This window comes from Eleutherodactylus coqui, chromosome 1, assembly GCF_035609145.1.
Source record: "Eleutherodactylus coqui strain aEleCoq1 chromosome 1, aEleCoq1.hap1, whole genome shotgun sequence".
Lineage (NCBI taxonomy): Eukaryota > Metazoa > Chordata > Amphibia > Anura > Eleutherodactylidae > Eleutherodactylus > Eleutherodactylus coqui.
Genome location: NC_089837.1, coordinates 363,575,949 through 363,601,716, shown reverse-complemented (window position 1 = coordinate 363,601,716; position 25,768 = coordinate 363,575,949). Strand labels below are relative to the sequence as shown.

The 25,768-nt window shown below is 42.6% G+C and overlaps 1 protein-coding gene across 1 annotated transcript in view; it reads left to right on the top strand.

Annotated features, from left to right (window-relative positions):
* The window catches only part of TGFBRAP1 (transforming growth factor beta receptor associated protein 1), a 52,513-nt gene extending 26,961 nt beyond the window's left edge, over positions 1-25,552 (top strand). Inside the window, exons 6-12 of the mRNA XM_066577847.1 lie at positions 119-460; positions 8,993-9,050; positions 9,929-10,072; positions 10,751-10,897; positions 19,610-19,769; positions 23,756-24,189; positions 24,576-25,552. Coding sequence (XP_066433944.1) covers positions 119-460; positions 8,993-9,050; positions 9,929-10,072; positions 10,751-10,897; positions 19,610-19,769; positions 23,756-24,189; positions 24,576-24,764 — 1,474 coding nt within the window. The 3' untranslated portion in view covers positions 24,765-25,552. The remainder of the gene's footprint in view (positions 1-118; positions 461-8,992; positions 9,051-9,928; positions 10,073-10,750; positions 10,898-19,609; positions 19,770-23,755; positions 24,190-24,575) is intronic.
* The last annotated feature ends 216 nt before the right edge of the window (positions 25,553-25,768 follow it).

Sequence of the window (25,768 nt, the reverse complement as noted above, 5' to 3'; positions counted from 1 at the left end):
GGACGCAAGGTTCCCTCGCTCTCTTCCATAGATCTTTTTTTTTTTTATTTTTTTTTTACAAATTTTATTACCTTTTATAGTTTTTGTTACATTTATATATTTTTCGTTTGTGTTACAGAAGCAGTCACCTTGATATCCGGGAACTCATCTCTCTCTACCCCCTTCTCCTTCCATCCTCCTCTGCATTCATCCGTGCACACCCTCCCCTGCATGAATATGCCGATCTCAATCAGCTTACACGAGGCGATCAAGAAAAAGTCGCAAAGTGCAAACGGTTTCTCATGTCCTATTTAAGTGAAATCCGTAGCACAGAAGTGGCGAATGGGTACCAGGAAGATGTAGACACTGCCTTGCTAAAACTTTATGCAGAAGCAGATCATGCGAGCCTGTTGGATCTACTGGTCTCAGATAATTCATGCGAAGTGTCAGACAGTGCAGCATGGTTGGAAAAGCACAAAAAGTAAGTGGTTTGTAGATGTCCTTTACTGTGCAGAATATCATGTTTAGGAGCACTGCTTTATTGCACTGCGTCAATTCTAAAAGACTCAACGCGAAGCCATAAATTGGTAATACAGAATTCAAAGTCTTTGACGTACTACAGTTAGGAGTTCCATACTGCTACACAACATAAAGTGCACAACATTAAAGGTATAGTCACAGAAATTTCTGTGACTGAAACATGCATTCCATTCATCTGAATAGGATTTGGTGGCCAACGCATGAATTTCTGCATGACCCATTTAGATGGGCACTGAGCAGTTGGCACACTTTTCGTTGCTATGTGTTAAATGCATCTATAAAGTAACTTAGAAACAGTGCCAGATCGATAAAGAAAATGTATATTACTAGTCATGTAATGCAAATAAAGAAGATGAAACACTACCTCTGCAGCGCCACCTATTGGATGGCAGCATTCCTTCAAATCAATGTACGACTCTATAAACAATGATTGGGAATATGAAGGGATTTCCTACCGTGGAGCAGGGCCTAAATAATCTGAAGCAGCCCTACTCCCAAACAAGCTTTGTGGGGCATGTAAGGCACGCTATAGTTGTGGCCTAGCACTTGCTAGGCACTGCCCAGAGGTGTGGACTGTTCTGCCAGTCATCTATGAGTAGGCTGTTTGCCATCTCTATTGCAAAAGTGAGAGGTACTGATCAGGGTTTCAGGGAACCCATATTGGGAAACTCGGATGTAATAAGTATGGGTAGCTTCTAGCACCTTACCTGCTTTAGTCTTAAATTTAAGAAACTTTGGAGGAGATTTATAAAATTGTCTAAAATGAACTGTCTTTGTTGCCCATAGCAACCAATCACAGAGCAGCTTAAACCCCTTAACCCCTTCCTGCTAGATGACATACATTTATGTCCTGTGAGGTCAGGGTATACATGAAATGAGATCGCGGGGCGACCTCTTTTCATACAGAGCGGCCCCCTGTGGGCAGTAGCTGCAATCAGCCATGTGGCCGATCGCGGCTATTAACCTTTTAAATGCCGCTGTCAATTCTGACAGTGGCATTTAAATCCACCAAACGATGGTCGGGGGTCCTGTTCGGCCCCCCCACGGTGAGATCGCAGGGAACCGTGTGGGTGTCATGGCAGCCGGGGTCCTTCTGAAAGGCCCCAGGGCTGTCTCGGCAGACTGCCTATCAAGCCATCCCCGTGGGGTGGCCTGTCAGATTGCAGTATGATGTTATGCTATAGCATGACATCCTACTGCAGGAGCGATCAAAGCATCGCTAGTTGTGGTCCCCTAGGGGGGCTAAAAATGAAAGTAAAAATTAGATCAATAAAGTTTTACTAATTGTAATAAAAAAAAGTAAAAGTCTAAATCACCTCCCTTTGGCCATATCGGTAATAAAAAAAAAAATCTAAATCATATAACAAAAATACATATTTGGTATCGCTATGTCCGTAAAAGTCCAACCTATCAAAGTTGCGCATTATTTACCCTGCACAGTTAATGTCCTCGGAAAAAAAATAAGGAACACCAGAAATGCACATTTTCAGTCACCCTGTCTCACAGAAAAAATGCAATTAAAAGCTTGTATGTACTCCAAAAATGGTACCAACGTAAACTACAGGACATCCTGCAAAAAATGAGCCCTTGCACAGCTACGTCGACGGAAAAATAAAAATGTTATTGCACACAGAAGATGGCGGCAGAAAATAATTAAAAAAAATATTAGAAATAAAAAACTATACAAGTTTGGTATCGTAGTAATCGTACTGACCCATAGAATAAAGTTATCAGGTCATTTTTGTTGCAGTTTGTGCGCCGTAGAAACAAGACGCACTAAAAGATGGCGAAACGTCGGTTTTTTTTTTTCATTTTACTCCACTTAGAATTTTTTAAAAGTCTTGCAGTACATTATATCAGGAGTCCCCAACTCCAGTCCTCAGGGACCACCAACAGGTCATGTTTTCAGTATATCCTATGGCAAGAACACCTGTGCAATGTCTGAGGCACCCACAATAATTACATCCCCTGTACAATACTGAGGAAATCCCGAAAACATGACCTGTTGGCGGTCCCTGATGACTGGAGTTGGGGAACACTGCATTATATGGTACATTAAATAGTACTATTGAAAGATACAACTCGTCCTGTAAAAACAAGCCCTCATAAAGAGACGTCGATAGATAAATAAAGGAGTTATGATTTTTTAAAGGGGGGGGGGGCGTGTCATCAAGGGGTTAAGGACCAAGAGCAGTAAGTATACGGTGCTTGGTCCTGGGCTGATAGCAGAAATACAGCGCAGGATTAAAGCCCCTGTTCTGCAATCAAGCAGTAACAGGTCGGGTTCTCAGCTGTTAGTCGCAGCTGAGAACCTGGAGGAGAAGCAAAAAGCAGTTTTTAAGTGCTTCTGGCTTCTTTCCTGGGTACACAGTGCTCAATGAGCACTATGTACTAAAAAGTGAAAGTGTTTCTTCCACTACACGACCCGACTATGACGTGACCACCGGGCTCCCCTGGTACAGCAGAGCTACAGGGTCCTACAGACCTAGATCAGCTCTGCCAGTGACTATTGTTACTACATGGGAATGTTTTCTCCTGTAACCGGGGCTCCTATGGATGCCCCAGCTACAGTGGAAAAGTGTGTAATTTAAAAACTAAACAAAACCAGAGATCTTTTACCCTGGGTTCACACAGGGCGGATTTGCTGCGGCATTGCTGTTGCATATCCGCACTGCGGCAAAACCGCTGCGTTTGCAGTGCAATGCAGCACAAATGAGTTTTGGAAAAAAGCTGTTCTCACAGGACGGATTTTTTCCGCACAGCCGCAGTGCGGAAATGCAACTGCGGCGCGGTTTTAACCCTTTCCAATCCACTGTCTGACGTCTAAAGACATTATGATTTAAGGCTGTACAGCTCCTAAGTTGGAAGATGTCCGTCGGGGTTCTCTTACTGTATATTGCCAGCCTCTCTGCTGTCGGAACCTATCCAACGTGTCCCCTCATGCAGTACTGTCTTTAGCCAGTATAGAGCGCCATTGTATAACGGCAGAAAAAGAGTAAGCCCCCCCCTAGGAAAACCAGGATACAAATTGGATTGGAAAGGGTTAAAAGAAGCATCATGTCCATTCTTCTGTCTTTTCCACAGCGCTTTTTTTGTCCATAGACCTCTATGGACGCAGCTAAATCCGCACCAAAATACACTGCAAAATGTAAAAAAAACGCTGCGGAAAAAAATGCTTGAAAATCCGCAAGCCTAAATTAACCTTTGAAGCCGTTTTGCCGCAGTAGCAGTTCTTCTGCGGCAAAACCGCAGCAAATCCGCCGTGTGTGAACCCAGCCTTATGATGACATGGGGATCATAGATAGTAGTAAAAAAAAAATTAAATGGGTATAAGTAAAAAAAAAAAAAAAAATTGCTGAATAAAATTAAAAATGGTATATATAAAAAAGAAGCCGATGCCAGACATATGCGCCTTCTAATACGAAACCATGCATATTATATATCACAAGCCTGAAACAAAACCAATTTCCATATTAGCGAAAATATACTAATTTTAAAAAAATCTATAAATGTTAAAATAATTTTTCTAGCTTTTTACCCCCAATAAAACTATAAAAAATGAGAAAAAAGGGTCAGTAAAAAATGTATTTTAAAAATGGCTCTATATGTCACAGGAAAAAAATGCAGAAAAATTAATATTAGAAGCTGAAGGAAAAAAAATAGGGCAGTAAAATGACCACATGGGTAAAATCCCTAAAAAGTGTCTGGTCCTTTTAGATACACAGCAGCCTGGACGTTAAGGGGTTAATTTCATATTCTGCCTTTAAAAAATGAAAGGTGCTCGGTGATTGGTTGCTATGGGCAGCAAAGGCCGTTTTCATTTTAGACAGTTTTTTTAAATCTCCCTGAAATGTGTTCTCATCGTCCTTATTCCATGTCATCTGATCTGGTGTGCTGGTGGTACATGCTGCTCTGCTCCAAGAACTGAGAGGTGTTGGATAATCCTTACTGTTGGGCTGTATTTGGTTTACTTTTTCCTATACACATGTCAAAGTGACCTTACTGCTTCTTTTAGGTGATAGGCAAGTCATGTTAAACACATTAAAGGGGTTGTCCCGCGGCAGCAAGTGGGTCTATACACTTCTGTATGGCCATATTAATGCACTTTGTAATGTACATTGTGCATTAATTATGAGCCATACAGAAGTTATAAAAAGTTTTTCACTTACCTGCTCCGTTGCTAGCGTCCTCGTTCCCATGGAGCCGACTAATTTTTGCCCTCCGATGGCCAAATTAGCCGCGCTTGCGCAGTCCGGGTCTTCTGCTCTCTTCAATGGAGCCGCTCGTGCAGAATGCCGGCTCCGTGTAGCTCCTCCCCGTCACGTGCGATTCCAGCCAATCAGGAGGCTGGAATCGGCAATGGACCGCACAGAAGAGCTGCGGTCTACGGAGACAGAGGATCCCGGCGGCCATCTTCAGCAGGTAAGTATGAAGACGCCGGACCGCCGGGATTCAGGTAAGCGCTGAGCGGTTTGTTTTTTTAACCCCTGCATCGGGGTTGTCTCGCGCCGAACGGGGGGGGGGGGGGGGGGGTTAAAAAAAAAAAAAAAACCCGTTTCGGCGCGGGACAACCCCTTTAATGTCTGGGCATTTTTGGTTTAAATGACCAAACACAATAAGGCTGGATTGACAGAATCCGGCTAAGGTAGTTTTTTTTTTTTTTTTTTTCTGTTTTGGTTTCCTCATCAAAACTGAGGTTTGTTTGAAAAGAGATTTTTTTAAAGTGCTGCAGGATGGAACCAAATCTGCAGCTGCGGAGGTCCATACCAAAATCCGTAGATCTAACTTCAGATTTTGATGCAAAATTGCAGGCAAGTTTTCAGCCATTTTCAATTCTGCATCATAATCTGCAGGTAGCCGATGGATTTCTGGGCAGAATTTACCACTGCCTGTGGTGCGTCGTGTGGACTATTCCGCCCAGTGTGAAAAGCCCCTTTTAGTCAAAGTCTGGTAATTAGATATTGTAAGTATACATATATGTAATTATAATTAACAAACTTTAGCTGCTACCAAAAATTCTGTTTACCAAAACAAGGTGTGTGGCAGAAACCCTGCAAATTTAATTGGCTGCCTGTCCACGGCCGGATTATTGCCGCGGGGAACGAAGTGAAAGCTCTCCATAGCGTTGATGATGTCACCGTCATATGATCAGGGGCGGAGCTCAGAGCCCTGGTGACTGATCACATAACAGTGATATCGTCGCAGGTCCTGTAAGCACATTGCTGCTGTCCGACTGCTGGTTTAGGACCTGCGACCAACTCCAATCCCTTTCACTATATTTTATTAGTAGGTGACGCATTGTGCCACCAGAAACACTGGTACGTGTTTGCTTTATAACTAGTGCATGTTGTTTTTAGCAGCGGGCCACTGACGACATCGGCTTCAGGCCGGTCTTGCATGACCGTGTGTGAATTGCGAAATCCGCAATCTTCATCTCCGCGGACAATCCACGGTATTCCGCATTCATTCAAAAAATAAAACGCTCACATGAGCAGATGACGATTGCGATTTCCGCTCGTGGTAATAAAATTGCAGCATGTTCTATTTTCGTGCGAATTCCGCATGGACTACTTTCGTTCAAGTCAATGGAAGCCGTTCGACCTGCTGTCCATCGCAATTGACATCACGGATAGATCACCGGTACCCGCTTCATTGCCTAGCGACAGTGCGGGAATAAGAAAGATTGAAAAAAAATCTGTACTGCACATGCCCGATGGTGGCTCGCCACGGCCATCCGCAGTACAGGAATTCAAAGGTACGCGCAGTCACCAGCCGGGGACTGGGCCACATTCCGTTGCAGGCTCAGCATGCGGAATCCGTCCCATCTGTGTGAGACCGGCCTTAATCTGAGTTAGCAGGGTGTCCATGGGTTGTCATGGCACCCTGGTTCATAAGGCCTGTGGCAGGGCTTTATAAGCTACACGTAAAAATACTATAAACTGCAATGCAGAAGTATTGGAGTATCTAGTACAAGCGATCAAGCAATTGCAAACTCAAGTCCCCATAGGGGACAAAGAAAAATAAAAATGTAAAAATAAGTTTAAATTTAGGTTTAGATTTTTATGGGTAAAAAGGAAAGGATTTTTTGCAAATGTTGTGTTTTTTTGTTTTTTTTTATCATTGTCTGGTCTTGAAGATGTATAACCCCTTAGTGACCGCCCTATAGTGTTTTTACGTTCTGCTGCTACATCCCAGGTGTCAGCTGTTTATTACAGCTGAGACAACAATAATACAATCTAAATTTTAAAACAAATATACATATTTGGTATTGCTGTGTCCGTAAAAGTCTGATCTATCAAACTAACACATTATTTACCCAGCACGATGAATGTCGTCCGAAAAAAAAAAAAAGGCCGCCAGAAATGTGCTTTTTTTTTTTTTTTTTTTTTTTTTTTTTTTTGGTCACCCAGTCTCCAAGAAAAAATGCAATAAAAAGTGATCAAAGGTCCTATGTATTCCAAAATGGTACCAACGCAAACTACAGTACATCCATTCAAAAAATGAGCCCTCGTACAACTACGTCAACGGACAAATAATTATTGCGCGCAGAAGATGGCGGCAGAAAATAATTTTAAAAAAATGTCTTTGAAAAAAAAAATCAAAGTAGTACTGCAAAAAAAACTATAAGTTTGCATTTGTAGTAAAAAATAAATGACCCATAGAATAAAGCTATCATGTTGTTGTTGTTTTTTTTCATTTTACTCTACTTAGAATTTTTGTAAAGTGCTTCATTACATTATATGGTACAATTGGAAAATACAACTCATCCTGTAAAAAACAAGCCCTCATACGGCAACATCAATGGATAAATAAAGGACTTGTGATTTATTTATTTTTTAGGGGGGGGGGAGAAAAAACAAAAATGGAAATAAAAAAGCTTGGTCACTAAGGGGTTAAACAGTAATAAGAAAAAAAATTGGTGTCACCATGTAAAATTAAAGTCTAAATGATTAATTTATTGCAAAGAAAAAAATTACACTGTAGGAATTGCTTTTTTCGTTTTCCCAATCACACAATAAAACGTGATCGGAAAGCTAGAAACGCCCACAAATTACATAAATACAAACAAAAATCAAGCCCTGATAGCCTCATTGAAGGAAAAATAAAAATGTACGGGTCTCAGAATATGGCACTTGGGAGCAATTTTTGTTTAAAAACATTTTTAAAGCAGTAAAAAAGAAAACCTATAGAAATATATAATGTCACCATAACTGTACTAACCCACAGAATAAAGTGAATTTCATTTTTATTGTAGCATCAAAGATAAATCCCCCCCCCCCCCCCCATGCCCCAAAACGACACTCTTTTTTTATTTATTATTTTTCACTTTACCTCACTTTATACGTATTTATTTTTTTTTTTTGGTACATCAAATGTTATAAAAAATACAATTCATCCCACCAATAACGAGCCTCATATGGCCATGTCAACAGAATATTTTAAACCTATGGCCTTGGGAAGGTAACGACAACATAACAAAAATGAAAAGGAAAAAAAAAATCTCTGGTCGTGAGTTAAATTTGGGGGGCTCAATCTGTTGCTTTATTATGAATAAGGCCACATGTAACTGCCACAGTTTGGTAGTGGTATCCCAGAGGCCTGTCCCACCATGTAGCTTTACCAAGAATCGGCACAGTTTGAAATTCTTGTTCATGTCTGCATTTTTTGCAGATCAAACGGGAACTCCTTGTGGTCTCCCTATAAAAGGTGGTGCCGCAGGTGAGGCTCCTCAGCCTTATATTAAAGGAGATGTCCCGAGGCAGCAAGTGGGTCTATACACTTCTGTATGGCCATAATAATGCACTTTGTAATGTACATTGTGCATTAATTATGAGCCATACAGAAGTTATAAAAAGTTTTTTACTTACCTGCTCCGTTGCTGGCGTCCTCGTTCCCATGGAGCCGACTAATTTTTGGCCTCCGATGGCCAAATTAGCCGCGCTTGCGCAGTCCGGGTCTTCAGCAGTCTTCTATGGAGCCGCTCGTGCCAGAGAGCGGCTCCGTGTAGCTCCGCCCCGTCACGTGCCGATTCCAGCCAATCAGGAGGCTGGAATCGGCAGTGGACCGCACAGAAGAGCTGCGGTCCACGAAGGTAGAAGATCCCGGCGGCCATCTTCAGCGGTAAGTATTGAAGTCACCGGACCGCCGGGATTCAGGTAAGCGCTGTGCGGGTGGTTTTTTTAACCCCTGCATCGGGGTTGTCTCGCGCCGAACGGGGGGGGGGGTTTAAAAAAAAAAAAACCCGTTTCGGCGCGGGACATCTCCTTTAAGTTGCCAAGTATTTACGAAGTAATAATGTAGACAAGCGCTGCGGAATATGTTGGCGCTATACAAATAAAGATTATTATAATAATAATAATATAGATGAAGATGTTTGCTTTGAGTAATTCCAGTGTGAGAGATGAGAAAACTTTACAAGTAAAACTGATAGTAATTATACAGCTAACAGAATGCACTTTTGTTTTTGCTTCAGATATTTTGCACTTGGTTTATTGTATCACTACAACAAGCAGGATGCCGCTGCGGTGCAGGTAATTGAAAACTATTTTCCATTTTTTATAATCCTATAATAACTGCATTTTAGAACTTTTTTATATTTTGCATTGAATTGAACAACTCTAATGCTAAACAATGGGACTGTAAAAAAACAAAAAAAGTTTTTAACCTGTTCAAAGGTGCTTATTCATCACCTTGAAAAATCTCCCACAATTTTAATGCATGTTGCCCCCATACAAACCTACAGGAACATTAAAGTATAGGATCTGTATACGTCTTCTAGCATACAATTGTATACATCAGATGTAAACTTTAAACATGGTGTGAACAGAGTCTTATAGTTACACTACCCAATAATCTCCTTCACAAAGTTCAGGTCTGAGCTGGAAGTATAATAGAAGGCATCACTCCTATTGTTTCAGTGGGAGTAAAGCTGTCTATTAAACTTCCGTCCCTAACAATTGATCCCGAGGGGCTGACTCACCAACTATTCTAAGGACAGGTCTTCAATAGTAAAAGTCCCAGAATACCCCTTTGACACCTTAACACTACAGGACGTACATTTTTATCCTGGAGGTTCAGGGTTTGTATGCAGGATGATCTGGGGTCGATACTGCTCCATACAATGCGGGTGTCAGCTGTAAGAAACTGTTCCAATCAGCAGTATCTGTCATTCCCACACCATATTTTCTATGCTTTTGTATCAGAAATCAATTGTTTAGTATTCAACTTATGGAGACAAACATTTTAAAGTTACATAGTGATACAGAACAACCAAATTTGCTGACAATATTGGACATCATATAGTGGTTTAACCATCATTCTCATGTTTCCATGATTTACTGTGATACGTAAAAATAAAGCTTTAAATTAACAATTTTTTTCAAAAGGGCTTTTGCTTTCCTCCTTACAGATTTGGGTAAAAATTGTGAATGGTGAGCTTGAGGACAACACTCGGCCAGACCTGTTTGAGTATATAGTGGACTTCCTGACTTTTTCCAAAGATCAGCATCTGGTGTGGCAATATGCAGACTGGGTTTTGCAGAAAAGTGAGCAGGTTTGTGGTTCTTGGGTTAAGCAAGTAATCTTTTTTTATTTTCAGGCATTGTCATGAAGTAATTAGTTCTCTAATATATGATACTGTCCTAATAGTCTAGATCTAATGATAAGAGTTGTGGCACCAGATCTTCTTCTGTCACGTAAGGGTTTATTTATAAGAGACTTTTTTATTGGTTTCCCCCCCACCCCAACCCATCCCCACAATTTATGTTAAAGATGCAACATTTTTGTAAGTTAAAAAAAATCTCATGTAAATATAGCCTAAGGTCATGTTCAGACAGCCCCATACAAACCTGGGTGCAACTCTGCATTGGACAATACATGTACACCCGTCCCTGTGCTGTCCATTATTCATGGATCATACACAATGCATGTGCTATTCTTGTCCATCGAAACAGATAATAGGATATGGAGCAATTCTTTTCTCACTGACTATTATGGAGGTGTGTGCTATCTGTGACAGACAAAGCCCAAATATATGGCCATCTGAATGGGCTATAGAATTGCGCAGATGAGCGATTGGACTGAAATTGTATTTTCTTTGTTTCCTTTGTGCCTCTTATACTCCAATAGTATCAGTAAATGTATACTTGCGGGAGACTTCTAATCAATATCATTCATCATGTCCAGTGTTTATATCTTATGTGCAGTTTAAAACGTATTATTTTATCTTTAGGTTGGGGTTCAGATTTTTACTAAACGATCGTTAGAACAACAGATGCAAAATGGTTTTTGTCCGGATAAGATTCTAAATCATCTCTGCAAGTACCGCAAGGCTTTACTCATCTATCTGGAACATTTAGTCATGGGAAAGAACATTCAGGTAATCCTACAGATACTTGCAAGTCCCACATACTCTAAAACAACAGTGGAAGGGTAATGGATAAAGCATCTATGATCTTTGTATACTTCTACTACCATTCTGAAATACGTGATTGTAGTCAATGTAACGTCCCTCTTAATACAATGACTTTAAAGGAAGTCCGTCCGCAGCTATCGGCCCCGTTCACATCACCATTTTTGTTTGCCATTCTGCCAGAGGAACAGCAAAACCGGTTTTACTTCCTGTTGATTTCATTGGAATTATCTGAGCTTCAGTTATGATCAGCTTGGTTCCCTTCTATATGGCTTCCGTTCTTTTTTTTTTTTTTTTTTTTTTTTTTTTTTTAATGGAAAAATTAGCGCAGACTGCAGCACAATTTTTTTTTTTTTTTCACTACAAATCAGAATGTCAACAGAATGGACCTTTCCGTTTTTATTTACATTCTAGCCAGTGGATGAAGGAACTGAATAGAGAGGTTTCTGTTTTGGTTCGGGTTTTTGTTGCCTAACGCAGGGGTCCCCAACCACTGGGCCGCGGACCGGGACCGGGCCGTTGTGCGTTTAGCGCCGGTCCGCGGCACCGCCGGGAACTTTTGCTCTAAACACAAGGCCCGCTGCCTTGTGCTATGTGGCCCACGGTGTGCCGACGCCGCTGACTACTGAAGCGATTACCAGCGGGGGCGCCGCAGCTCCCCGCTGGTAATCGCGCTGATCCCAGCGCACACACTGACGTCTGTGCAGCCAGGATTCTCCTCCCCGAGTCCCCTGCTCATTAGTTCCGCAGGAGAGGACTCGGGGAGGAAGCATTCCGCGCTGCACACGTCAGGGCAAGCAGACAGAGAGCGACAGCAGGGAGGAGGTAAGCATATGGGTTGGGGGGCTGCCTATTACTGGGGGGGCTTCATATTACAGGGGAAGGGGCTGCCTATTACTGGGGGGGGCTGCCTATTACTGGGGGGGCTGCCTATTACTGGGGGGGGGCTGCCTATTACTGGGGGGGGGCTGCCTATTACTGGGGGGGGGCTGCCTATTACTGGGGGGGGGCTGCCTATTACTGGGGGGGGGGCTGCCTATTACTGGGGGGGGGGGCTGCCTATTACTGGGGGGGGGGCTGCCTATTACTGGCGGGGGGGCTGCCTATTACTGGCGGGGGGCTGCCTATTACTGGGGGGGGGCTGCCTATTACTGGGGGAGGGGGCTGCCTATTACTTGGGCGGTTGCTTACTGAGGGGGCTACTTATTACAGGGGAAGGGGCTGCTTATTACTGGGGGGGCAGGTTATTACTGGGGGGCTGCCTATTACTGGGGTGGCTGGTTATTACTGGTGGGGGCTACTTATTACAGGGGAAGGGGCTGCCTATTACTGGGGGGGCTGCCTATTACGGGGGGGGGCTACTTATTACAGGGGAAGGGGTTGCTTATTACTGGGGGGGCTGGATATTACTGGGGGGGTGGGGGCTGCTTATTACAGGGGAAGGGGCTGCTTATTACAGGGGAAGGGGCTGCCTATTACGGGGGGAAGGGGCTGCCTGTTACGGGGGGAAGGGGCTGCCTATTACGGGGGGAAGGGGCTGCCTATTACGGGGGGAAGGGGCTGCCTATTACGGGGGGGGAGGAGACCTGCTTATTATGGGGGGGGACCTGCTTATTACTGGGGGGGGCTGCTTATTACTGGGGGGGGCTACTTATTACTGAGGGGTGCGGGAGATAAATTATATGCTGCCCTGTGTGTGTGCTGGGGGGGGGGATAGATTATATACTGCCCTATGTGTGTACTGCCAGGACATTCTAAATGTCATAATTAAATAAGAATGCACTAAACTCCAACTCCCTTCATAACCCCGCCCCATATAACCAAAGCCCCGCCCATGTCCAGCCCAACCCTGCCGGGCCTTGTAAAAATGGTCTTGCTTGAAGCCGGTCCCTGGTGCCAAAAAGGTTGGGGACCACTGGTCTAACGGATCCGTTTTTTTAATGAGTATGCGTAGAATGGAAGAAAGACCAAATGGATCATTAAAAAACAGATGTATACAGAATGAAACAGAAACAAAATTATAGAAATACTTAATTTTTTTTATGGCTCTGTCTACCGGATTCATAAAAAAAAAATAGGAACACTAGGTTATGTTTTAATTCTGTTTTGCTACTCCTTTCATTTTTTTATTTATTTATTTTTAAATGGATCCATTAAAAATATAAAGCACAATGCTGATGTGAACGAGCCCTAATATACAAATTGACACTAAAGGAAAGTATTACTTATGTATTCCTTATGTTTGCAATCATATTCAAACTTTATTGTTATTATTTTAAGTTTATAGGTTTTCCCTGTTATTGGAGCATCCATAGGAAAATGGCCCGTCATGGCATTAGTTACTGGCCGCTGCATTTGCTAAGATCCAGCAGTTCTGCAGTGTCAGAGGGCTTTACCACTGCCTTTATTCATTACATGCTGCTAACTGAGCACAATGCAGACTTCAAAAGAGATGAGATGTAGTTGTGAGACACCTATATCTTCTCCTCGTAGTCCCTGGCTGTCTTCCGGACACCCAATTTGCTCCTGCTAGAGCTGCAGACTCTGCGCGGTCGTTAAAGCGGTTGTGCAAGTATTAAGTTATCATGTATCCACGTGATGTGGGATAGCTTTCTGATCAGTGGGGGTCCTGAAGGTCCCTGTATGAATGGAGCTGCAGTTGAGCGTGTGCATTGCCACTTCATTCATTTCAATAGAACTGCTGAAAATGGCCAAGTTCAAGCCTAGTGAAAACATACGTCACAGCTGTATGGAAAAGAACAGCATATTTAATTCTTGTATTAAAAAATAATCTTTCTTTGTATAGCGCCAACCTATTCCGCAGCGCTTTCAGGCATGGGAGAACACAGGCAATACAACAATAACGTGATATACAATCAATTTGACACAGGAGGTACGAGGGGGGGAGGGATGAGGCATGGGGGAACACAGGCAGTACGTGAATTACATGTGGAAGTCGGTTATTAGGAAGCAAACGGGTAGGGCGGTAAGGTGGTGCAGGGGTAGAGGTTATATGCGATAAGCAGGGTGGAAGGTGTGGAGAGCCATAGGAAGGGGCGGGAACTATGTCAGGTGATTTGGTATGCCTCCCTGGAGAGGTGCATTTTTAGGGCGCATCTGAGATTTTGTGCATCAGGAATTGTTTGTATGCCTTGGGGTAGAGCGTTCCAGAGGATGGGTGCTGCTCTGGTGAAGTCCTGGAGGCGAGCATGTGAGGTTCGTATTAGAGGGGTATTTAGTCTGAGTGAGTTAGCAGATCGGAGTGTGTGGGCTGGGTGGTGTACGGACAGGAGGGAAGTGATATACGGTTGCATGGCGCTATGGAGAGCTTTGTGGATGAGGGTGAGGAGTTTAAATTTAGTTCTGCAGTGGATGGGCAGCCAATGCAATGACTGGCATAGTGCAGAGACATCTGAGAAATGTCTGAATAGAAAAATGAGCCTAGGTGCCACGTTTAGTATGGATTGGAGTGGAGCGTGTCTGGTGCGGGGAAGACCAATAAATAACGAGTTGCAGTAATTGAGTCAGGAGTGGATGAGGGCAACAAGTGTCTCTAGCATGTCCGTGGTGAGGAGAACGGCCGGATTTCACCAATATTCCTCAGGTGCAGTGTGACTCCAAGGCAGTGGGTGTGCTGTCTGGGGTTTATGATGGTGCCAGATACTGGAATGGAGATATCGAGGGGAGGTCGGTAGGAAGACTGAAAAACGAGAAGGTCAGTTTTAGAGAGGTTAAGAGAGCGCACCTAGAGCACCGCCGGATGAAGCGTGTTTGGGACATGAGCCAAGGTTGCCATGGTGTGCGGTTGACTGCTTGAGTCACGGGTGGTGCCGCTTCATCCAGGGCACGTCTGAATAGTTTATTATGAGGCAGCGAAAAATAATGTTACACAGGCCCCTCCCCTTCAAAAAAAAGACATGAAAATAATTTTAACCCATTTACAATGTCCACCATACATGTAAAGTGGATGTGTGTTTGGCTCATATGGAGCAGGCTTAGGCCTAATGCACACGGCCGGATTTTCGCCACGCGGCGTAAATCCGCGGCGTTTCACTGCAGCTATTAGGTTCTATTGAACCTAATAGCTCAATGTACATGCTGCAGAATTCCACCATGGAATTCCGAAGCATGATATTACTCGCAGCATGTCCTATTTGCTGCGGGTATACGTGCGGATGGTCAATGGAAGCCGCCCGTCACGCTATACTTCCGCTGTAGCACAGCGGAAGTATAGCGTGACTACGCGCACCGCTGGCCGGGTCATGTGACACCGCCGGCGTGTCACGCGCTGTACTGCACATGCGCGGCCGGAGCATCATGCAGGACTTCACGCAGCGTATCCGGAGGTGAGTGTGGGGTCTTTGGGGGGGGCACCGTGACTGACTCCGCTGCGGTATTCCGCTTGCGAAGCCCGTCACGGCCGTGTGCATAAGGCCTTAGGCTTTCTGTCGCACAGCTGACACTTGCTTGCAGTGGCCTACAATCCCCACTGTTTAAATGGCCCTTTGATGTTGTGGTCAGACGGAGGGGTCCCTCTGTTCCTGAGTCTGCCCTTTACAACATGATTATTGCGTGCCAAATGCTTGCCTTAACAGCCAAAGGTCTAGTGCAGTCCTCTAGGCCTGCCAGTGTAGTGTAGCTACTACACCCTACCTGTGACTGGGTGTAATAGCATGACAGCTGAAGCACAGTGCACTGCGTATTTTTATTTATTTTTTACAACCGATGAGGAGATCATATGTCGAAGTCTCACTAGGAGACTAAGGCCGCTCTCACACCACCCGCTTTTTACTCTGATTAGCGTGGCGTTCAGAGCACAGTGTTAATCGCACTACAACTCTTCCATTGATTGCAGTGGGACCTTGCAGAACTATGCTCGAATGCTGCATTTCTTATGCCGTGATTTTCGAGCGATGTCTGTTCTATTTTTCTGCGTTTTTGTGGGGTTTTTCTAACACACCTCATCACCCATCACAATGATGGGGTGCATTAAAAAGCGCTGTCAAACCCTGTACTATGTTTTCAAAAACACTGCTCAAATTCGTGGTAAAATGCCGCACTTTTGAGTGGCGTTTATCTGAACGCATGTGTGAGAGTGGCCTAAGAAATTAATAAAGTTTCAAAAAAAGAACAAAAATACATATACAAAAAATTTAAACTAGTGAAATCTAATTTATACCCCATGGAAAATTCTTTTACAAAAAAAAAAAAACACAATGCCAGTAGTGCATATTTTGTCACATCCAATTCCCCCCAGAAAGTGGGGAAATTAAGTTATTGTAGTCCGAAAGCAGTGCCACAATTTTTTATTTTTTTTATCATTAAAGTTTATCTTTATAGAAGTAGTAAATCATAAAAATATAAATATGGTACCTCCCTAACCATACTTACCCACAGAATAACATTAACATGTAATTTCTACTGCACAGTTAACGTTCTAAAAATAAAATTCAAAGGCGCAATTTACATTTTTTTATTTCGTCCCACTTAAATTTAAGTTTCACAAAACCTTTATTGAAAAGAAACAGATTTTTTGCTGAAAAAGACCACATGGTTCATTCAGTCTGTTCTTCTTTTTATTTTTTATCATAAAATAGATCTATGCTTATTCCAGGCACACATACATTCACTTACTGTTAATTTTCCAACAACAGCTGCTGGAAGTTTTTCCAAGCATCTGCTACTCTTTCAGTAAAATACATAGCCTCACAGGGAAAATACCACATCATGAAGAAACGCTCAAAATGAGACAAAAACTAAACACACAAAAAATTAAGTTCTGAACAATCAATTTTAATTTCAAACACTTACATGTCTCTTGTGGTCCATTAAACAGAATGATAAGTAGTTGTGTCGTAATGTTGGATGATAGAGTCATTAATGTGACATGGCATTAATTCGGTGAATTCAGCTGGAATACAGTTTCACAAGGTATTGACTATGGTGAATACCTTGTGATATTGACCATGGTCCACAGTCTACATCTTCATCATGAGGCTATCGTATTCACTCAACGTCTAATCGATGACCACAGATTCTCGATTGGAGAGGGATGTGGGAATTATGCTGGTGAAGGAATCGCCTGGACACCTTGCGGAGAATGCCTCCTGATGTTTGCTGTGTTAAACGTCATGTTGTCCTGGTGAAAATGGTGTTTGGTATGCCCATAAGATATGGTAGTGTGATAGGTTGCAACACCTTAATATAATGTCATGCCATCAATGTGCCCATGATATTTACTAGAGGTGATTTGGCTGTTGATGGTGATGGCACCCTAACAATGACTACTTGTTGACTTCTGTGTGGTGTTCTAAAATGGCTGAAGGATCAACCTGATTGTCACATCGCCTTCAGATCCTCACTCGGCGATCATCATTGCTGAGACAGAATCTCAATTCAACATGCCAGGCATTCGCAATGATGATGCGGAGTGAGGGGCAGTGTTTGCAACTAATGGTTTAACCGAAAACCTGTCTCAGTAAATCTATGCAAAATATTGGAGCATCCATAGATCTGTCTATACACTCCATAGAATGTCACCAGCTGTGGATTGTGGAGCTCTTACCGCATGATACTTCTTGGCATTGTAACCTTCATCTCAGTGCTCCAGTCCAGCTACAAAGATGCACATATCGCTCTGTTGACCGCCATCTCTAAATTTGACCTACGGTTGTGGCATCTCGTTAAGTTTTCTGCTGTGTTATGCCGTGAATTCAACCAGCTGTACATAGCCCTATGGTGAAACCCTTAGCAAAATTGTCCTTTTTGAAGAAATGGCTTTTGACAGTGTTTTCAGTCTTTAATCTTTATCTAGACAGACAATGAAACAAACTTCACAAACTGGTTTACTCCTATAATCACACTCCCAGATTACGGGATTGGCCCAAAACTGCATCAATTTGCATAATTTGCTTGTCTGAACATATTCCGAAAATTGCATAATGATGCAACTAAATCTTCAAAGAAAGGCATGGCATTTTCTCTGTGAGGGAGTATAATACTGTATTTTCTAACATTGCTTCTAGTCTTCCCCCAACTAATCTCTGATTGTGCCCCCTTGTTCTAGTGTTTAGTATCTTAATAAAAACACTTAGCTCTTGAACCTTATTTGTCACTTTGCCATATGTAAAGGTTTGGATCATGTTCCCCCTCTCTTTCCTCTAGGCTATACAAATTAAGTTACCGTATATTCCGGCGTATAAGATGACCTTTTAACCCCGAAAAATCTGCCCTGCAGTCGGGGGTCGTCTTATACGCCGGGTATACAGTCTCCAAAAAAAAGCAATACTCACCTCCCACAGCGTTCTGCGGCACTGCTGCAGCCTAGCGCTCCCTCCTTGTCGCCGACAGAGCATTGCTTTCTGGATGCGGAGCTTGAAATCCCCGCCTCCAGAAAGCTAATGCTGTGATTGGCTAACTCGGGCGGCGTCGGCCAATCACAACCATTCAATGACATCATTGAATGGCTGTGATTAGCTGACGCCTCCTGAGTTAGCCAATCACAGCCATTCAATGATGTCATTGAATGGCTGTGATTGGCTAACGCAGCGCCAGCTTTCATTGGCTGACGCTGCCTGAGTTAGCCAATCAAAGCATTAGATTTTTGGAGGTGGGGATTTCAAGCCCTGCATCCAGAAAGCAATGCTCTGTCGGCGACGAGGAGGGAGCGACAGCCTGCAGCAGCGCCGCAGAACGCCGTGGGAGGTGAGTACTTTTTTTTTTTTTCTTCTCCTATACCGTATTCCCGGCGTATAAGGCGACAGTTGGGGGGGTCGTCTTATACACCCAGTCGCCTTATACGCCAGAATATACGGTATTTAAGTCTTGTTCTTGAGACCATCCATCATTTTGTAGCTCATCTTTGGACTTGTTCTATTTTATCGATATCTTTCTGTAGAAGTCTCCAGTATGGAACACCATATTCTAGATGTGGTCTCACCAGTGCTCTAGACAGCAGGATCACAATCTCACTCTTTCTACTGGTTATACCTCTAGCTGTGAGGACAAACGTCCTACTGCCTGACTACATTGATTTGAATCTTTTAGAGTGGTTTCACATCTGCGCGGGGAATTCATTTGGGGAGCAGGAAAGTGGAATCGCGCAGATGAACGGTTTTGTCTCTTGACTAAACAAATAGTGAAGTCTGCAGTACTGTCTGTTCAGTTTTTTGTTTTTTTTTAAAATGCAAACCTAATGGAATGGAAGCAAATTTAAAGCTTTTAGTTTACATTATGTTTTTAAAACCCGATTGAAATCAATAGGGGAAAAATTGCAGTGTTTAACTCCATTTTAATTCTGTCTGCTTCAGAAACTGAAAGGTATGCAAAGACAAGAACTCTTGGAGCCTTTTCCTTTACTACTTTTGTGCACACTTTAGGCTGTCTCTGTTCATTTTCTGAACACAGGTGTAAATGTAACCTTTAAAAAACAAAAAATAAAAAAAATTATATACACTATACTATAGCGTTCTAATTTAAATGACTTTGTGGACAGTCTCTATGATTGGGCTTATTAGTCATTGGTGGGAGCTTAGAAGAGGAACAGATGCTGGTGAATTAGTTGATATTCTTCTCCCTATTGATATTGTCCAAAACCTCTAAAGCCATTCCTTGCACTGGTGTATTTGTTTATAGACTGTAGAATATAGAAATGTCATTATGTTGCTGTTTTGTGCACAGAAAGAAAAATATCACACACACCTCGCTGTACTGTATGTTGAAGAAATCCTGTGTCTGATGTCGGTGTCCTCGTCAGACCAGACTGAGCTAGAAGACCTGCGGCAGAGGTTTCAGAGTCTGTTACAGCAATCTGATTTGTATCGGGTTCTCTTGCTTATTGGTGAGTGTGTGTGACACATTGGCAGGACATTGCACGGAATGTCATAGTGGTTTTATTTATTTTGCTTTTACAGCCCCCATCAGTGTAATTTCTATGTGTTCTCTTCCAAAGTTGATTAAATGTCTCATGCTTACTGTATGATAGCGGGCTCCCATTTTTTTCAAGTGACTTATGAACTTTTTATATGCCAGTATGGTATTTACCAGGCCTAAAGTTATAAAAATATGGAATCCCAAGTTTTGATTTGGGGTTTATTTCACATCATGAAGCTGGTCTGAAGTAGCTGATTAATACTGGAAGTAAAAAAATGGGCCTCTACCTGAATTTAAAGAAGACTAAAATTATGACAACTGCAAAACATGGCCAAATTCAAATCAAAATCGACAATGAGGCCATAGAATGCGTGCGAGACTTCATCTTACTTGGCTCAAAAATTGATAAAGCAAAGGAATCTTTGACGGAGATAAAACATAGGATAGCATTGAGGTGAAGCGCGATGCTAAACATGGACAAAATCTGGAAAAGTAGGGATATCGGTGTAGCAACCAAACACAGGATAGTGCAGTCCACCGTTTTTTCCATAGCAATGTATGGATGTGAAAGCTGGACTCCGAAAAAAGCTGATAGAGGATTGATGCGTTTGAGCTGTGATGCTGGCGAAAGCTGCTGTGTATGCCCTGGACAGCAAGAGTAACAAAAGACTGAAAGATTTAGCAATCTATTTGCATAAAGTTTTAATGGCCATTAACACTTTATCATCTTCATTTGCATGTAAAAGGGCCTCCAAGGGGTGTTTCAGAGCCCAGTGTGTGTTGAATCACACGCCCAGTGCACAGCTGCATTGTTCTCTTCCTGGTTCCTTTATTTCTCACTAGCTGCAGGATGGATTTTAAAGGGGTTGTCCCGAGGCAGCAAGTGGGTCTATACACTTCTGTATGGCCATAATAATGCACTTTGTAATATACATTGTGCATTAATTATGAGCCATACAGAAGTTATAAAAAGTTTTTTACTTACCTGCTCCGTTGTTAGCGTCCTCGTTCCCATGGAGCCCGACTAATTTTCGCCCTCCGATGGCCAAATTAGCCGCGCTTGCGCAGTCCGGGTCTTCTGTAGTCTTCTATGGAGCCGCTCGTGCCAGAGAGCGGCTCCGTGTAGCTCCGCCCCGTCACGTGCCGATTCCAGCCAATCAGGAGGCTGGAATCGGCAGTGGACCGCACAGAAGAGCTGCGGTCCACGAAGCAAGAGGTTCCCGGCGGCCATCTTCACAGGTAAGTATAGAAGTCACCGGAGCGCGGGGATCAAGGTAAGCGCTCCGGTAAGCTGTCTGTACGTCCCTGCATCGGGGTTGTCTCGCGCCGAACGGGGGGGGGGGTTGAAAAAAAAAAAAACCCGTTTCGGCGCGGGACAACCCCTTTAAGTTTACCTTAGAAACATCCTTCAAATGAAACTGCATGATGCCTGCATTTACATGTAACCATTATTGCTCATTTTCGGTCATTTGAACGTTGAGCAATAATAGTTAAATGTAAATGAGACATAAGACGGTGAGCAGCAATGCTGAGCACTGAGAATGTGATTTTATACTAGCTGTAACACAGTAAATAACTCACCATTGGCTCCAACAGCCAGCACAGTAAAAGTCTTGGGCCTCATGTCCACGGGGAAAATCAGGCCCTTTACGGATTCTCCATGGAGAATCCGTAGCGGGTCCCTCCTGCCCCGCAGACATGGGGGGTGAAAATAAGAATAAACTCACCTGCTGCGGGCCGTGCGTGTCTTCCCTTCTTCGCAGCCGGATCTTCTTTCTTCGGCCCGGCGGATGTGCTCGGCATGCCGGCAGCGTGCCGCGCACATTCGCTGGGCACATCCGCCGGGCCGAAGAAAGAAGTTTCCGGCCGCGAAGGAAGGAAGATCTGCATCGCCCGGAGTAGGTGAGTTTAATTCAGGCGCGGGTCTCCTGCGGATCCGGACGGCTTCCATAGGCTTCAATAGAAGCCTGTGGGAGACCCGCACCTAAATGGAGCATGTCCTTTTTTTTTTTATGCTCCAGAAATTTTTTAATTCACTTTTATTGACCATCCGCGGGTATTTATCTACCCGCGGGTGGTCAATGCATCCCTATGGGACACGGATCCGCATGCGGGTGATATGCTGTGGATTTTAATTGTTCTTTTTCCCGTGGATATGAGGCCTTGGTCTCTCCCTTCTGTATGGATTCTATGTGCAGCATGAGTTATCACCCTCCTCTACTTTCTGTTAGCTCTGTTACTCGAGATGGACTTTTAATTTGCTGCCCACTGCTTGTTATTATGTGAAGGAAGGAAGACCACTAATAGCTACAACTTTAGAGGGATTTTTCAGCACAAAAACCTCATTTGCTAGTTATCACAAAGGCTGTCATATAACCACAAATTGTTTGAAAAGTTAGTTTACGTTAAACCCTTTAAGGACCCAACAATTTTTCAGTTTTCCTTTTTAATTTTTTTATTTTTCTGCCGACCTATAGAACTTGCTTCTTTGTAGAATAAACTATATTTTTATTAGTACAATTTAATGTACCACTGAAAAACTTTAAATTTCCAAATGAAGTGCAATGATCTTCCGCCCCCCCCATTGCACCATTGTTTTTTGGGTTTTATTTCATTGGTGTCCATGGTGCAGCAAAAAATGATAACTATATTCTGCAGGTCAGTACAAATGTGACTAGACGAAATTGATAGTTTTTTTTTTTTTTAAATGGGGGGAAAAAAAACAACTAAAAGTTCTGTCACCAAATTCCAAGATCCATAGCCTTTTTTATTTTTTAGTCGATGGGACTTTGTGAGGCCTTTTTTTTTCAAAGGTGACCTGTAGTTTTTTATTAATAACATTTTGGAGCATATCACAGATAGTGAGAGAGTGAGGATAGCCTTCAGATTTAAACCACACAACCATGTAACTTTTGGGTCATTCTAATAGAAATCATCTGACCATATCCAATTTTTACAAAACTCTGCACATTTCTTAGTTAATGGAATATATATATATATATATCTCAATTTTTAGACACTTCAGGTAATGAGGTCGAGAACTACAGGGAGGGGCAATTTTTGAAAAGTCACCGAGAACCATAACTTTTGGTAATTCTCAAAAAAAATCTGGTATAAATCTACATATTGCAAAGAGATTGACAACTTGCACATCTTCCTATGCCAAATAATGTCTGAGATATGAATTATCAAAAATAATAGTTCTCTGTGACCTTCAGAAAATTGACCCCCCCCCCCCCCCCCCCCCCCCCATTTCTCTTACTCCCATGACCTGATGGCTCTGAAAATTTGATAAATGTATATACATTCTAGTAATGAACAAATATGCAAAGTTTCGTAAAAATCAGAGATAGTCTGATGTCACCCCTTCGGTGATTAGTCCTCGATAGAGATGAGCTAACGTACTCGTTTAGGGCTATTTCGCAATCGAGCATCGGTTTTTTTTGAGTAACTGCCTACTCGGGTGAAAAGATTCGGGGGGCGCCGGGGGCAGCGTAGTGGAGCGGGGGTTAGCAGTGAGGAACAAGGGGGAGCTCTTCCCCCCCCCCCCCCCCCCCACCCCCCACCCCCCCCCCCCCCCCCGCTTACACCCGGCGCCCCCCGAATCTTTTCGCCTGAGTAGGCAGTTACTCGAAAAAAGCGATGCTCGATTGCGAAACGAGTACGTTCGCTCATATCTAGTCCTTGAATTACCCATTTTTTTAAGTTACGGAATGGCTGACCAAACACACACAACTTTTCATTCTGTTGTGGAGAACATAAGTTTGAGCATACAGAATTTTAACAAGCCCAATGCTTTCAATCTTTTAGAAAAAAATGGCTCCAGAGGTGTATGGAAGTTTCTTATCTCCATGTGGCTAAAACATATATGTTCGGCCAACATGTAAGGTGTGTGATCAAGCTAGATCTCTGCTGTGTATGTTAATTTAAATTGTTTTCTCTTTCTTCTTTTAGACAAGATCAAAGGCACAGATATGCACATGGAAAGGGCAATATTACATGGGAAGCTGGAGGAACACGATCAGGCTCTATATATTTTGGTTCATCATTTGAAAGACTTTGGCGCAGCTGAGAACTATTGTCTGTGGAACTCTCAGGGCAGGGATACATCTTATCGGAAAAGACTGTTCCAGCTCCTTCTTTCTTCCTACCTCACACCATCCACGCCTGATAATTCACTAACTGTGGCTGCTGTAGATTTGTTGAATAACCATCCTACAGAGTTTGATGCATCCACTGTGTTGCGGTTGTTACCAGAAAATTGGTCTGTTCAGCTTCTTTCCCCATTCCTAGCAGGGGCCATGAGGGAGCATGTTCATGCGTTAAGGATGTCCCAAATGGCAATAGAACTTGCAAAGGCGGAGAATATAATTTATAAGAAAGAGAAGGTAGGTAGAATTTTTATATTGCTTATGTTACAAAGCAGATGCCTTTTATTTTGAACTATTCTCTTAGGCTGGATTCATACTTGTATTTCGTCATGAGAACAGGAAATGGAACACCAGCAGGAACGGACCTGTGCTATGATGGAGCCAAATTACACTTGAGGCACAATTTTTATTTATTTTTTTTAAAATCTTAAATAATGGGGCCCATCAGGTTTCCGACATGCCTCTCACAATTTTCCCGGTCATAATAGTGCAACATGCTGCACTATTTCATCTGGGATTTCGTGCTACTTGTGTACTGGAGAATTAAAATGAAGCCTCCAACGCTGATGTTAATGCAATTTTGTGGATTAACATAAATTTACATTTTATTCCTTTTTTTCCAGCTAAATATGAGGGAGAAGCCAGTAATCCTTTCAGAGAAGAAATTTTGCCATGTGTGTCGGAAGCCATTCCAAGAACCAGTGTTTGTCAGAAATCCCAATGGGCATATAGTCCACACCCATTGTGCCGAAAGCCAGAGTGTTAACAGCAGCATTGATGGCCACCCATCCAACTCTAGTAAACGAACTTGAAATAAAATCACTGAGCTGGAAATGTTTGCTGTAACTTCTCATAATAAGATCTCCTGGGAGGAGAACTGTGAAGAGTCCTTGTTATGGAATGAAGACTGTCTTATCAACATTTGAGAAAGTAGAAGTCAAGTCAATATCTGGCTTGATGGGTGCAGGGAGAGTGCAAGGCATTTGTAACACAGTCTTTTGAACAATGATGAACGTCATGAGAATCATTTTGATCTTAATCAAATGAAGCTTTTTGCATTTTTAAAGGTATTTGCACTGAAGATATTTTGCATACGCTGTGATGGGGGTATAGAAATCATTCAAGTACACCATAGATTTATTCATGTTTGGGGAAAAAAGGATCTATGTATGCATAATAAGTTGCTATGGTGGAGTTGATTGATTGGCATAGACCATTATTTTGTATTTTCCAGCAGATTAAACCATGATTGCTCAGAACATTCCACAGGTCACCTGTACCATGGGTTCTTCTATGTGTCCTGTAGTACAAGATACGTCTTATATCACCTTTTTTTCCACTATAAGATTCAAATCAAGTTATGGTAATAAATCCGATTTTCTGTGTACTAAGACAATATGATCTACAATTGATTGTAAATGTCTTGCTTTGTTCATTGGTTCTCTTGTCTTCTAAATTTTAATCTGCATAATGTATAACTAGATGGGCGCCATGCCTTATTTTCTCCAAAACTACCCTTAGTTATGTCATGATAATACAGCATGGTTGATTGTAACAAATTCGAATATCATTAAAAAGCTGTAATGCTGTTGGCGATGGATTTTAGAAACGTTCCTCAACCAATATGTATGCATGTGGTAACAATAGCAACTTTTGACAACCTATTTCTTCTGTTTCCCAAACAGTTATGTCACCCCTCTCCATTCAGTTTTTGAGAGTACAGTTAACATACCTCTAAGCCTGTTTGTCTACCTATTAAGGTCTATATTATTCATGTACATTACGGCTCATATGCAAAATCATTTTTTCCTTCAGA